At 41.1% G+C, this 14,441-nt stretch overlaps 1 protein-coding gene across 1 annotated transcript; it reads left to right on the top strand.

The window, feature by feature from the left end:
- Positions 1 to 7,441: 7,441 nt before the first annotated feature.
- On the top strand, positions 7,442 to 13,354 carry cyc1 (cytochrome c-1). The gene is made up of 7 exons (XM_080545704.1): positions 7,442 to 7,552; positions 8,451 to 8,641; positions 9,094 to 9,220; positions 9,334 to 9,491; positions 11,220 to 11,380; positions 12,537 to 12,637; positions 12,851 to 13,354. Exons 1-7 carry the CDS (start codon positions 7,472 to 7,474, stop codon positions 12,953 to 12,955), a joined length of 924 nt encoding a protein of 307 aa, XP_080401830.1. The 5' UTR covers positions 7,442 to 7,471; the 3' UTR covers positions 12,956 to 13,354.
- Positions 13,355 to 14,441: the final 1,087 nt, after the last annotated feature.

Genomic DNA, 14,441 nt, shown 5'->3' with positions numbered 1-14,441 from the left:
TCATGTTAGGTTAGGTAAGGTAAGGTAAATCATCATGTCATGTTAGGTAAGGTAAGGTCAGTCATCATGTCATGTTAGGTAAGGTAAGGTAAGGTAAATCATCATGTCATGTTAGGTAAGGTAAGGTAAGTCATCATGTCATGTTAGGTTAGGTAAGGTAAGGTCAGTCATCATGTCATGTTAGGTAAGGTAAGGTCAGTCATCATGTCATGTTAGGTTAGGTAAGGTAAGGTAAATCATCATGTCATGTTAGGTAAGGTAAGGTCAGTCATCATGTCATGTTAGGTAAGGTAAGGTAAGTCATCATGTCATGTTAGGTAAGGTAAGGTAAGTCATCATGTCATGTTAGGTAAGGTAAGGTAAGGTAAGTCATCATGTCATGTTAGGTTAGGTAAGGTAAGGTAAGTCATCATGTCATGTTAGGTAAGGTAAGGTAAGGTAAGTCATCATGTCATGTTAGGTAAGGTAAGGTAAGGTAAGTCATCATGTCATGTTAGGTAAGGTAAGGCAAGGTAAGTCATCATGTCATGTTAGGTAAGGTAAGGTAAGGTAAGGTAAGTCATCATGTCATGTTATGTAAGGTAAGGTAAGGTAAGGTAAGTCATCATGTCATGTTATGTAAGGTAAGGTAAGTCATCATGTCATGTTAGGTAAGGTAAGGTAAGGTCAGTCATCATGTCATGTTAGTTAAGGTAAGGTAAGGTAAGGTAAGTCATCATGTCATGTTAGGTAAGGTAAGGTAAGGTAAGTCATCATGTCATGTTAGGTAAGGTAAGGTCAGTCATCATGTCATGTTAGGTAAGGTAAGGTCAGTCATCATGTCATGTTAGGTAAGGTAAGGTCAGTCGTCATGTCATGTTAGGTAAGGTAAGGTAAGTCATCATGTCATGTTAGGTAAGGTAAGGTAAGTCATCATGTCATATTAGGTAAGGTAAGGTAAGTCATCATGTCATGTTAGGTAAGGTAAGGTAAGTTATCATGTCATGTTAGGTAAGGTAAGGTAAGTCATCATGTCATGTTAGGTAAGGTAAGGTAAGGTAAGGTAAGTCATCATGTCATGTTAGGTAAGGTAAGTCATCATGTCATGTTAGGTAAGGTAAGGTAAGTCATCATGTCATGTTAGGTAAGGTAAGGTAAGGTCAGTCATCATGTCATGTTAGGTAAGGTTAGGTAAGGTAAGTCATCATGTCATGTTAGGTAAGGTAAGTCATCATGTCATGTAAGGTCAGTCATGTTAGGTAAGGTAAGGTCAGTCATCATGTCATGTTAGGTAAGGTAAGGTAAGTCATCATGTCATGTTAGGTAAGGTAAGGTAAGGTAAGTCATCATGTCATGTCATGTTAGGTAAGGTAAGGTAAGGTAAGTCATCATGTCATGTTAGGTAAGGTAAGGTAAGTCATCATGTCATGTTAGGTAAGGTAAGGTAAGTCATCATGTCATGTTAGGTAAGGTAAGGTAAGGTCAGTCATCATGTCATATTAGGTAAGGTAAGTCACTCATGTCATGTCATGTTATGTAAGGTAAGGTAAGGTAAGTCATTCATGTCATGTTAGGTAAGGTTAGGTAAGGTAAGTCATCATGTCATGTTAGGTAAGGTTAGGTAAGGTAAGTCATCATGTCATGTAAGGTAAGGTAAGGTCAGTCACTCATGTCATGTTAGGTAAGGTAAGGTAAGTCATCATGTCATGTTAGGTAAGGTAAGGTAAGTCATCATGTTAGGTAAGGTAAGGTAAGGTAAGTCATCATGTTAGGTTAGGTAAGGTAAGGTCAGTCATCATATCATGTTAGGTAAGGTAAGTCACTCATGTCATGTTAGGTAAGGTAAGGTAAGTCATCAACCATCATGTCATGTTAGGTTAGGTAAGGTAAGGTAAGTCATTCATGTCATGTTAGGTAAGGTTAGGTAAGGTAAGTCATTCATGTCATGTTAGGTAAGGTAAGGTAAGGTCAGTCACTCATGTCATGTTAGGTAAGGTTAGGTAAGGTAAGTCATCATGTCATGTAAGGTAAGGTAAGGTCAGTCACTCATGTCATGTTAGGTAAGGTAAGGTAAGTCATCATGTCATGTTAGGTAAGGTAAGGTAAGTCATCATGTTAGGTAAGGTAAGGTAAGGTAAGTCATCATGTTAGGTTAGGTAAGGTAAGGTCAGTCATCATATCATGTTAGGTAAGGTAAGTCACTCATGTCATGTTAGGTAAGGTAAGGTAAGTCATCAACCATCATGTCATGTTAGGTTAGGTAAGGTAAGGTAAGTCACTCATGTCATGTTAGGTAAGGTAAGGTAAGTCATCATGTCATGTCATGTTAGGTAAGGTAAGGTAAGTCATCATGTCATGTTAGGTTAGGTAAGGTCAGTCATCATGTCATGTTAGGTAAGGTAAGGTCAGTCATCATGTCATGTTAGGTAAGGTAAGGTAAGTCGTCATGTTAGGTAAGGTAAGGTAAGTCATCATGTCATGTTAGGTAAGGTAAGGTAAGTCGTCATGTTAGGTAAGGTAAGGTAAGTCATCATGTCATGTTAGGTTAGGTAAGGTAAGTCATCATGTCATGTTAGGTAAGGTAAGGTAAGGTAAGGTAAGTCATCATGTCATGTTAGGTAAGGTAAGGTAAGGTAAGTCACTCATGTCATGTTAGGTAAGGTTAGGTAAGGTAAGTCATCATGTCATGTTAGGTAAGGTAAGGTAAGGTAAGTCATCATGTCATGTTAGGTAAGGTAAGGTAAGGTAAGGTAAGTCATCATGTCATGTTAGGTAAGGTAAGGTAAGGTAAGTCATCATGTCATGTTAGGTAAGGTAAGGTAAGGTAAGTCACTCATGTCATGTTAGGTAAGGTTAGGTAAGGTAAGTCATCATGTCATGTTAGGTAAGGTAAGGTAAGGTAAGTCACTCATGTCATGTTAGGTAAGGTAAGGTAAGTCATCATGTCATGTTAGGTAAGGTTAGGTAAGGTAAGTCATCATGTCATGTAAGGTAAGGTAAGGTCAGTCACTCATGTCATGTTAGGTAAGGTAAGTCATCATGTCATGTTAGGTAAGGTAAGGTCAGTCATCATGTCATGTTAGGTAAGGTTAGGTAAGGTAAGTTGTCATGTTAGGTAAGGTAAGGTAAGTCATCATGTCATGTTAGGTAAGGTAAGGTAAGTCATCATGTTAGGTAAGGTAAGGTAAGTCATCATGTTAGGTTAGGTAAGGTAAGGTCAGTCATCATATCATGTTAGGTAAGGTAAGTCACTCATGTCATGTTAGGTAAGGTAAGGTAAGTCATCATGTCATGTTAGGTTAGGTAAGGTCAGTCATCATGTCATGTTAGGTAAGGTAAGGTCAGTCATCATGTCATGTTAGGTTAGGTAAGGTAAGGTAAGTCATCATGTCATGTTAGGTAAGGTAGGGTCAGTCATCATGTCATGTTAGGTAAGGTAAGTCACTCATGTCATGTTAGGTAAGGTAAGGTAAGGTAAGTCATCATGTCATGTTAGGTAAGGTAAGTCACTCATGTCATGTTAGGTAAGGTAAGGTAAGGTCAGTCATCATGTCATGTTAGGTAAGGTAAGGTAAGGTAAGGTAAGTCGTCATGTTAGGTAAGGTAAGGTAAGGTAAGTCATCATGTCATGTTAGGTAAGGTAAGGTAAGGTAAGTCGTCATGTTATGTAAGGTAAGGTAAGTCATCATGTCATGTTAGGTAAGGTAGGGTAAGGTAAGGTCAGTCATCATGTCATGTTAGGTAAGGTAAGTCACTCATGTCATGTTAGGTAAGGTAAGGTAAGTCATCATGTCATGTTAGGTTAGGTAAGGTAAGGTAAGTCATCATGTCATGTTAGGTAAGGTAAGGTAAGGTAAGTCATCATGTCATGTTAGGTAAGGTAAGGTAAGGTCATGTCATGTTAGGTAAGGTAAGGTAAGTCATCATGTCATGTTAGGTAAGGTAAGGTAAGTCATCATGTCATGTTAGGTAAGGTAAGGTAAGGTAAGGTAAGGTAAGTCATCATGTCATGTTAGGTAAGGTAAGGTAAGGTAAGTCATCATGTCATGTTAGGTAAGGTAAGGTAAGGTCAGTCATCATGTCATGTTAGGTAAGGTAAGGTCAGTCGTCATGTTAGGTAAGGTTAGGTAAGGTCAGTCGTCATGTCATGTTAGGTAAGGTAAGGTAAGGTAAGTCATCATGTCATGTTAGGTAAGGTAAGGTAAGGTAAGTCATCATGTCATGTTAGGTAAGGTAAGGTAAGGTAAGTCATCATGTCATGTTAGGTAAGGTAAGGTAAGGTAAGTCATCATGTCATGTTAGGTAAGGTAAGGTAAGGTCAGTCATCATGTCATGTTAGGTAAGGTAAGGTAAGGTCAGTCATCATGTCATGTTAGGTAAGGTAAGGTCAGTCGTCATGTTAGGTAAGGTTAGGTAAGGTCAGTCGTCATGTCATGTTAGGTAAGGTAAGGTAAGGTAAGTCATCATGTCATGTTAGGTAAGGTAAGGTAAGGTAAGTCATCATGTCATGTTAGGTAAGGTAAGGTAAGGTAAGGTAAGTCATTATGTCATGTTAGGTAAGGTAAGTCATCATGTCATGTTAGGTAAGGTTAGGTAAGGTAAGTCATCATGTCATGTTAGGTAAGGTAAGGTAAGTCATCATGTCATGTTAGGTAAGGTAAGGTAAGGTAAGTCATCATGTCATGTTAGGTAAGGTAAGGTAAGGTAAGTCATCATGTCATGTCATGTTAGGTAAGGTAAGGTCAGTCATCATGTCATGTTAGGTAAGGTAAGGTAAGGTAAGTCATCATGTCATGTTAGGTAAGGTAAGGTAAGGTAAGTCGTCATGTTAGGTAAGGTAAGGTAAGGTAAGTCATCATGTCATGTTAGGTAAGGTAAGGTAAGGTAAGTCATCATGTCATGTTAGGTAAGGTAAGGTAAGGTAAGTCATCATGTCATGTCATGTTAGGTAAGGTAAGGTCAGTCATCATGTCATGTTAGGTAAGGTAAGGTAAGGTAAGTCGTCATGTTAGGTAAGGTAAGGTAAGGTAAGTCATCATGTCATGTTAGGTAAGCTAAGGTAAGGTAAGTCATCATGTCATGTTAGGTAAGGTAAGTCATCGTGTCATGTTAGGTTAGGTAAGGTAAGTCATCATGTCATGTTAGGTTAGGTAAGGTAAGGTAAGTCATCATGTCATGTTAGGTAAGGTAAGGTAAGGTAAGTCATCATGTCATGTTAGGTTAGGTAAGGTAAGTCATCATGTCATGTTAGGTAAGGTAAGGTAAGGTAAGTCATCATGTCATGTTAGGTAAGGTAAGGTAAGGTAAGTCATCATGTCATGTTAGGTTAGGTAAGGTAAGTCATCATGTCATGTTAGGTAAGGTAAGGTAAGGTAAGTCATCATGTCATGTTAGGTAAGGTAAGTCATCATGTCATGTTAGGTAAGGTAAGGTAAGGTAAGTCATCATGTCATGTTAGGTAAGGTAAGTCATCATGTCATGTTAGGTAAGCTAAGGTAAGGTAAGGTCAGTCATCATGTCATGTTAGGTAAGGTAAGTCATCATGTCATGTCATGTTAGGTAAGGTAAGGTAAGGTAAGTCATCATGTCATGTTAGGTAAGGTAAGTCATCATGTCATGTCATGTTAGGTAAGGTAAGGTAAGGTAAGTCATCATGTCATGTTAGGTAAGGTAAGGTCAGTCATCATGTCATGTTAGGTAAGGTAAGGTAAGTCATCATGTCATGTTAGGTAAGGTAAGGTAAGGTAAGGTAAGTCGTCATGTTAGGTAAGGTAAGGTAAGGGTAACAGTGGTGTAGTCTACGTGATACGCAGGACTACGCCGTATACCCACTAGGAAAGGCCAAGGATTTGCGTATACCCACTTAAAAATGTGCGAGGATACGTAACGGCGTTTTGTGACAGAACTTTCACACTTTTATTCATAAAATTCACCCCGTCTGTGTTACGAAGCACTTACTTCGAACTTTCGGACATGTTTGTTATCACATAACCAGTCGTTCTGAATGCTCTCAGTATTTCCCCTACGATTGCCTTGGGGTGGGCGGGCCAGACCTACCTCCACACTTCGCTTCGTGCTGTGCCAGCGCTGGAGAATGGTTTTGTTTTTGCGCGAGTGTGCGCGTGCGACGCAAGAGAGTTTTTGCAGGGTGAAAGCTCTGCATAAGAAAGTAAGCAAGTTGAAACGTTAGCAAATATAAATGACTGTGTTCTGACAGAGAAAGTTGGTTCAAATTTGTCGTTATTATTGTGACTAGAAAATGTCTGATTATAGTTTCATATGTGAAACTAAGGCCCTTGCACACATGCCAGCTAAAGAGCTAACTGGATGCACTTCATTATTTTACTTAAAGTAGATATACAATCTTTCTTATTCTGCTAGAATTGGGCTTCATGGTAATACCATAATGGTATATTTACAGTATAAATAGAAGCATTGGAACAAACATTATAGTAGAAGCATTGGAACAAACCCTCACTCATTGGAAATGTCTGTTTTTTGTAGTTGGACATACGATTTTCTTACAGGTGAGAGAGTAAGTAAAGACAGTATCTGACTGCATTGGCCACAGCCTATCTCCTGTTTCTGTAGCGTGAGGCAGCTTGATGTACAAGTACAGTCCATGCCACCCCCCCCCCCTCCCAAGGCAGCAAAGACTGGTGTAGATGCATACTGTATGCATAAGTGAGTGTGGTGGTGCTTATGGGGTGTCGCTACGGGACAGGTGTCGCTCTGACTGGGAGGGCAAAATCACAGTATACCCACTAGAAAAAACTAGACTACACCACTGGTAAGGTAAGGTCAGTCATCATGTCATGTTAGGTAAGGTAAGGTAAGGTAAGGTAAGTCATCATGTCATGTTAGGTAAGGTAAGGTAAGGTAAGGTAAGTCATCATGTCATGTTAGGTAAGGTAAGTCATCATGTCATGTTAGGTTAGGTAAGGTAAGGTAAGTCATCATGTCATGTTAGGTAAGGTAAGGTAAGGTAAGTCATCATGTCATGTTAGGTAAGGTAAGGTAAGGTAAGTCATCATGTCATGTTAGGTTAGGTAAGGTAAGGTCAGTCATTCATGACGTCATGCCAGTCCTCCCATCTTTAGATGGCGCTTTTCTATTGTGATCATCACAAAAACGCATTGGGCATTTTTAGCTGATTTTAAATATGTAGTGTTATAACACTGAAAACAGATGATGTTATAACACGTTACTGACGTTGTGGGACGTGATGACTTGTTACGCATCGGCGTTACGACAGAGGGTCTTTGTTCGGAATAGCGTACTAGCATACTACTCATACTAGATATGACGTAGATTTTGAGTATGCAGTGCGTTCGAACTGAACAGTATGCGAGATTTGAGTATGCGAGAAATTTAGTAGGCGAGCAGTTATTTCCGGTAAAATTTAAGTCTGTTGGACGTGATTACGTCAGAGGGACGCACGTTACGTTCAGCCCGCTACCAGCCGGTCTCTCCAGGCAGCACAGACGAGAAGATGGCGGCGTTACGAGCGGTGGTGCTATCGGGGGGTGGGAGAGCTCTCCTCTGCGCCCCAAACATGGCCAAGACCTCCAGGGTAGGAGGACATATCTTACTCTACGATGTGTACAATAGGAACGGTTTCTCCCAGTTTTAGTTAGTGGTGTAACAAACGAGTCTAACCCTCACGACAGAGCTAGCTAGCATGTTAGCCAGTCAGGCAAGGTCACTGGTTTAATAACGTGTCCTCCATGTGAACCTCTGGTCTCTGAGGCTCTGTCACCTTGTAGGAAAAGCGACTTGAATGTCTGTTTTAATGTAAATATCTGTCATGTTTTAACTTTGTTGTTTGAGTTGACGAGCTAGCCAGTTGTAGCTAACCCAGGCTAGTTAGCTAGCTAATGTCACACCAGGTGAGGTTATCTCACAGATAGATAGAGAGCTAACGTTATGGCTAGCCAGACACTGGTTGGATCTGTTCAAATGTGTTAATATTGTTTGTATATCGTGTATCATATTTGTATGTATGTGTCGCTTAGTCTGTCGTCTAGCTAGCTAACCTAAGACTACTAATGTCAGCTGGTAGTTTTAGCCAGATGATAGGTAAGCATGGAAGGAGTCTGATTGAGTAGTTCCATGGATGTCCTTCGTTAAATGTCTGTGTTTGCCATACTGGCTGTAGTCATATTGAACATCCTGAGATTATGTCTTGAAGTAAGCCTGGCTGTCCTTTGTCCCCCAGTCATTGCAGTGATTTATAGCCCAAAGCAATGACATGATCTGTACAAGGTTAGAGACATGCCACCACAAACTGCTGCCATGTCATTGGTTACCTTCCATCAACATTGTTTGTCTGTTTCTCTCTCTGCAAATGCCACATTACATTGCAGTCTTTTGATATGTTAGCTAGCAAAACACTAGGCCTATTACTCATGGATGTTTAATAGGGATTGAATGTCCTCACCCTTCTAACAGCGCTCTCTCTTTCTCCCCAGGCCGGCATGTCTTTTGCCAGTCTGCCCAAGAGCCAGAAGGTTGCCCTGACAACGCTGGGTGTGTTGGCGACGGGTGGCGCAGGGCTGGCTTTGATGCTCCAGCAGTCTGTGAAAGCCTCAGACTTGGAACTGCATCCCCCCAACTACCCCTGGACCCACAACGGCCTGCTGTCATCCCTCGACCACGCTAGGTACAGCTTAGACCTGACCTTTTAAGTAGACCACTACTATTCTGACCGTCTAGTTTTGTACATGTCTTCAGCCTACACCTTTTTGGTCCTGGTACGCATTGTGACTGTGTATTTTTTTTTTGATATATCAGAATATGTATTGTGAATTGTATAAGGGACCAAAATAAACATTCTCTATCAATCAATCAATCAAAATGATTGAAAGTAACTTTAGGCTACTTTCCCAGTGATATAAAGGGAACTGTTTTACCTGGAAAATATTGGATTCTTGTAATAATAATAATAATAATAATAATAATAACTTTTATTTGTATAGCACTTTTCCTGCAAACATTGCAGCTGTTCCATGTTCTCGATGTTTGTAGTTTCTCAAGAAAATGATTATTTCCAACAAGCAGACTTCAACCAGACATGAATGGCTGATGTTATTTCAAGTTTTCTCTCCATTGCAGCATTCGCCGTGGATATCAAGTGTACAAGCAGGTGTGCTCAGCGTGTCACAGTATGGAGTACCTGGCCTTCCGTAACTTAGTGGGGGTGTCGCATACAGAGGCTGAAGCCAAGATCTTAGCTGAGGAGGTAAACCCCCCCCCCCCCCCTTCTTAACCATAACTGGGGGTAAACTCGGTTCCGTCTCAAGGTCTAACTCCCATCCAGTTCCTTGTCTCTTACCATGTCTGTGTTCCCTTCAGGCTGAGGTGGTGGACGGCCCAGATGAGACTGGAGAGATGTTCACCCGCCCTGGGAAGCTGTCCGACAAATTTCCCAAGCCCTATGCCAACCCGGAGGCTGCCCGAAACGCCAACGCTGGTGCCCTGCCCCCAGATCTCAGCTACATCATCAACGCCAGGTACCACACTGCAGCCATCCAGGCTTTTGGTGGTGGGACATTAACAGCGAACAAAAAATATTCATTCAAGACAGAAGGGTGGATTAATAGAGATTCTTGGTCTCAAATGTGTCCTTTTTTGGAAGGGAGTGTTTAAATAGTATGCATATGGCTGCAGTGCCCTTGGGAAATACATTCAACACCTACAGCCACCATAGCCGAAGTGCCCTCTGAGTATTTGGCTTGCCGTATCATAATCAGCAACATGCATGCCGATATCTGTTTTTACAAAGGTCACTGTTGAAGAGTGGGTAATCTCGTACCAATATGTTCTATGAATGAATGGTCTTTATTGTCATTGCTACAGTACAGGTACTAATAATATAATAATAATAATACAATCACTAACTATATTACTACACTTACTATAAACTCACTCTTCTTAAGTTCTCAACACAACTGCTCACCTCACTACCACGACACGCACTGATTGGAAATGTAACAGGCGATGTCACGTCACGACTCAAGTCACGTGTGGTTGACTGTTGCATGACACCGGACACCAGGGGGAAAAAAATAAATAGAAAAGTACCGAAATGAGGTACCGAAATCTCCTTTGCGATTCGGTACGGGTACATACCGAATGTAAAGTAACCGGTACCTACCGGTACCGATTTTCGGTACCCAACCCTATCTATCACCTAAAATTGAGCATGTGACTCATTTTAATGGGAGTATACAATGATATATACCGTATTTTCCGGACTATAAGTCGCTCCGGAGTATAAGTCGCATCAGCCAAAAAATGCGACATTAAGAGGAAAAAAACATATATAAGTCGCACTGGACTATAAGTCGCATTTATTTAGAAATATATTTCACAAAATCCAAGACCAAGAACAGACATTTAATCTGGAAAGGCAAGTTTATTCAACTACACAATAGCACACAGAACAACAGGCTGAATAGAAGTCTGGTATGTTAACGTAGCACATTAACAGTTATTCAGCAACACAATAGCATAAAGAACATACCTGGGAGGCTGAATAGGCTAAATGAACATAACAAGCCAGCGAGTCCAACAAGCAAGTTACCAGTAAGCAAGTTCACCAAGCTACCGTTTGCTTAGCGTCAACAAGCTAATGTTTTAGATAGCTTCTTCAGGGGAATAGGAGCAGCATATAGTTGTCACAAGCCCAGAGCGGCCCAGAGCGCCCTCTGTCGGCTGTAGACGGTAATGTTTTAGATCACTTCTTCAGGGGAATAGGAGCAGCATATAGTTGTCACAAGCCCAGAGCGGCCCAGATCGCCCTCTGTCGGCTGTAGACGGTAATGTTTACTCCTTGGTTCATGTCAGTCAGTATGAAATGATATATATATTGATATATAAGTCGCACCTGACTATAAGTCGCAGGACCAGCCAAACTATGAAAAAAAGCGCGACTTATAGTCCGGAAAATACGGTATATATATAGATATGTGTTTTGCATCCATAATGTGATTGCTGTGAACTGTGGGGTAAAGTTACTCCAGTCCTGCAAATGTAAAGTAGCTTGCTGGCTAGTGTATTTACTATATGCCTATAAATTCACCTTTCCAAGACCATGGTAGCCTTGCCTTAAAAAAAAGAAATCCTGGCCTGCAACCTGTAAATATTGCAACCTGTTCTGACCAATACATTGGAACATCAAGCGTAATGCTACTTTCTGAAATCCATACTAGGTCTAATAAGTACGTTCTCTGTTTCAGACACGGGGGAGAGGACTATGTGTTCTCCCTGCTGACTGGCTACTGTGACCCCCCAGCGGGCGTAGAAGTAAAAGAGGGTCTGTACTACAACGCCTACTTCCCTGGCCAGGCCATCGGCATGGCTCCGCCCATCTACAATGAGGTCCTGGAGTACGACGATGGTCAGTAGGAACCTCTGTTACAGAACATGTAACATGTACATGTTGATGTTTGTCAGGGTTGGAGTTGGTACCCGTTTACACTTGGCAATTAAGGTGATGAATTGAAAACAAACCATCATCATTTTACATGAAACATTATATACATACATGAAACATTATATACATACATTAATACATGAAACATTATATACATACTTAAAACCATGTTTAACATTAATACATTACACTTTTCAATCCATGGGTTTATATCACTTCCTGAATGGATGTAAGTGGATCAGATCACATCAGATAGTTGATATACAGTGACGGTCACATCAGATAGTTGATGTACAGTGACGGTCACATCAGATAGTTGATGTACAGTGACGGTCACATCAGATAGTTGATGTACAGTGACGGTCACATCAGATAGTTGATGTACAGTGACGGTCACATCAGATAGTTGATGTACAGTGACGGTCACATCAGATAGTTGATGTACAGTGACGGTCACATCAGATAGTTGATGTACAGTGACGGTCACATCAGATAGTTGATGTACAGTGACGGTCACATCAGAGAGTTGATGTACAGTGACGGTCACATCAGAGAGTTGATATACAGTGACGGTCACATCAGAGAGTTGATATACAGTGACGGTCACATCAGAGTTGATATACAGTGACGGTCACATCAGATAGTTGATATACAGTGACGGTCACATCAGATAGTTGGTATACAGTGACGGTCACATCAGATAGTTGATGTACAGTGACGGTCACATCAGATAGTTGATGTACAGTGACGGTCACATCAGATAGTTGATGTACAGTGACGGTCACATCAGATAGTTGATATACAGTGACGGTCACATCAGATAGTTGATATACAGTGACGGTCACATCAGATAGTTGATGTACAGCGACGGTCACATCAGATAGTTGATATACAGTGACGGTCACATCAGATAGTTGATATACAGTGACGGTCACATCAGATAGTTGATATACAGTGACGGTCACATCAGATAGTTGATATACAGTGACGGTCACATCAGATAGTTGATGTACAGCGACGGTCACATCAGATAGTTGATATACAGTGACGGTCACATCAGATAGTTGATGTACAGTGACGGTCACTCAAACTGTTTTCCTTTACCGTTGTCTTCTTCCAGAAACCCCTGCCACCATGAGCCAGGTGGCCAAGGACGTGTGCACCTTCCTCCGATGGGCATCTGAGCCCGAGCACGACCAGCGCAAACGCATGGGTCTGAAGGTGAGCTGAAGTGTACTGCCCTCTGATGTTGAAAAAGGGTATTCAAGTAACCGGTAATGCACTGGCACTACTACACATTGCCCACTGGAGACTAGCAAAAAAACTAACAAAGTTCAGTGTTATTTTTGTTTGATCAGCATAAGTGTCAGATACTTGACAAATTCTACATTTGACTCCTCTAATCACTCCAACTGTTGTCGTCGCCTCCCCCAGATGCTATTAGGGGGAGTCGTCTTGGTCCCCCTTCTCTACTACCTGAAGAGGCACAAGTGGTCTGTGTTGAAGAGCCGGAAGATCGCCTACAGGCCCCCCAAGTAAACATCTGACTGACCAGTTGCCTTCTGCCTGTGTGGCTGCTTGGCTCGAACTCTTATTGTCTGATCTACGATTGTCCATCTTTTAAAACCGCACATGCATTTAAGATACGGTTGCCGGAATACAGTCAACTCGCTGGCTGTCTTCTCCAAATGCATCCGGCCCAGCCATGTATACATACTTTATGTTTTATTGTACAAAATAAATTATCGAAAGAAATGCGTCCAGGTTGTGGTTTAGTGGTTAATCTCTTCTTTTGAGGGGGCATCTCAAAGGGGTTGGACATCACAACTTCCTGCAACCTTCTTGTGCTTGTCATGAGCTCCGTCACTTAGTAAAATCTCTACACATTGTTGTGTAAATATTTAATGAACAATGGTGTACCGAATAAAACCATGTTTAAGAACCCAGTGTCAACTATGAGTGTTCTTCTGTATGCACATAGAACACACAGAGACACTGTTTATACTTTCTACATATTTGTGCTCAGCGTTTACTTAACATGTGGCTCACTTCGTTGTTCCATGACACTACAACACTGGTGAATAATCTACCTGATGTTCATTGGTGTGTGCTGTCTGGACTGTCTTTTGGGGAGGAATTACAAAAGGACTAACTATTATTGTTACATTTCTGAACTTTTTTTTTGTTGAGTGGCCAAGTAGTGGTTTGACAACAGATTCAGAATTGTTTTTATTACATCTCACTGTACAAGTACACAAGAGTGAAATTCTTTGGCTTTGGTTCCTCAACATTGGCATTGTAGCGTTCAGATACAAAATCACAATAATAATAATAGGTAAAGTGTTGTATCTTTCTTAAGTTACTTGTTGGATAATAATCAATAATATACTTCTGAGGTTTAAGACGAGCTGCTGCTGGTGGTCAGGAGTGATGAGAGCTGGCTGTGGTCATCAGAGAAAGAGAGGTGCTGGGATCAGAGAGAGAAGGCTGGCTTCATCTGTTCCCACCTTTAAGTCTACATAAGGTTCAGAGACAGGAAATGTTAGAATAGGTATAGCATAGAGTACAGCACAGTGTTTTATTTGTATAGTATAGTATAGTGGATAGTGTATATAGCCTTTATTTATGTAAACCAGCTCTTTTCCCTTCTTGTTTTTAGTTTTTTTCCAAGCACCAGGGGAGCCCCCCCTCCCATTTCGTTGTTTGGTACCTGTACTATATCAATGACAATAAAGACCATTCATTCATTCATTCATTATACCTTTTGGTATGCAAATATATCTTCAACAACGGCCCTATCATTTTTACTCTAGGGATGCTCGAGGTGTGAAAAGAAGGAGACCCTAAAATGATGTCACCTGGCCTAATGTCATTCCAGGTTAAAGGTCAGGGCAGGTTAACAGGAAGTCATCCTAAAATGCCCATATAAGGACAGCACTTCCTGAGGCAAAAACATATGGCTCTTGAGACGGCTCATGTTACAAGATGTCATAAAACACCCCTTTGTCAGCAGACATTCTTCCAT

The sequence above is a fragment of the Nansenia antarctica genome (genome assembly GCF_963989245.1).
Source record: "Nansenia antarctica genome assembly, chromosome: 15".
NCBI lineage: Eukaryota > Metazoa > Chordata > Actinopteri > Argentiniformes > Microstomatidae > Nansenia > Nansenia antarctica.
This window is presented reverse-complemented; position numbering and strand designations above follow the sequence as displayed.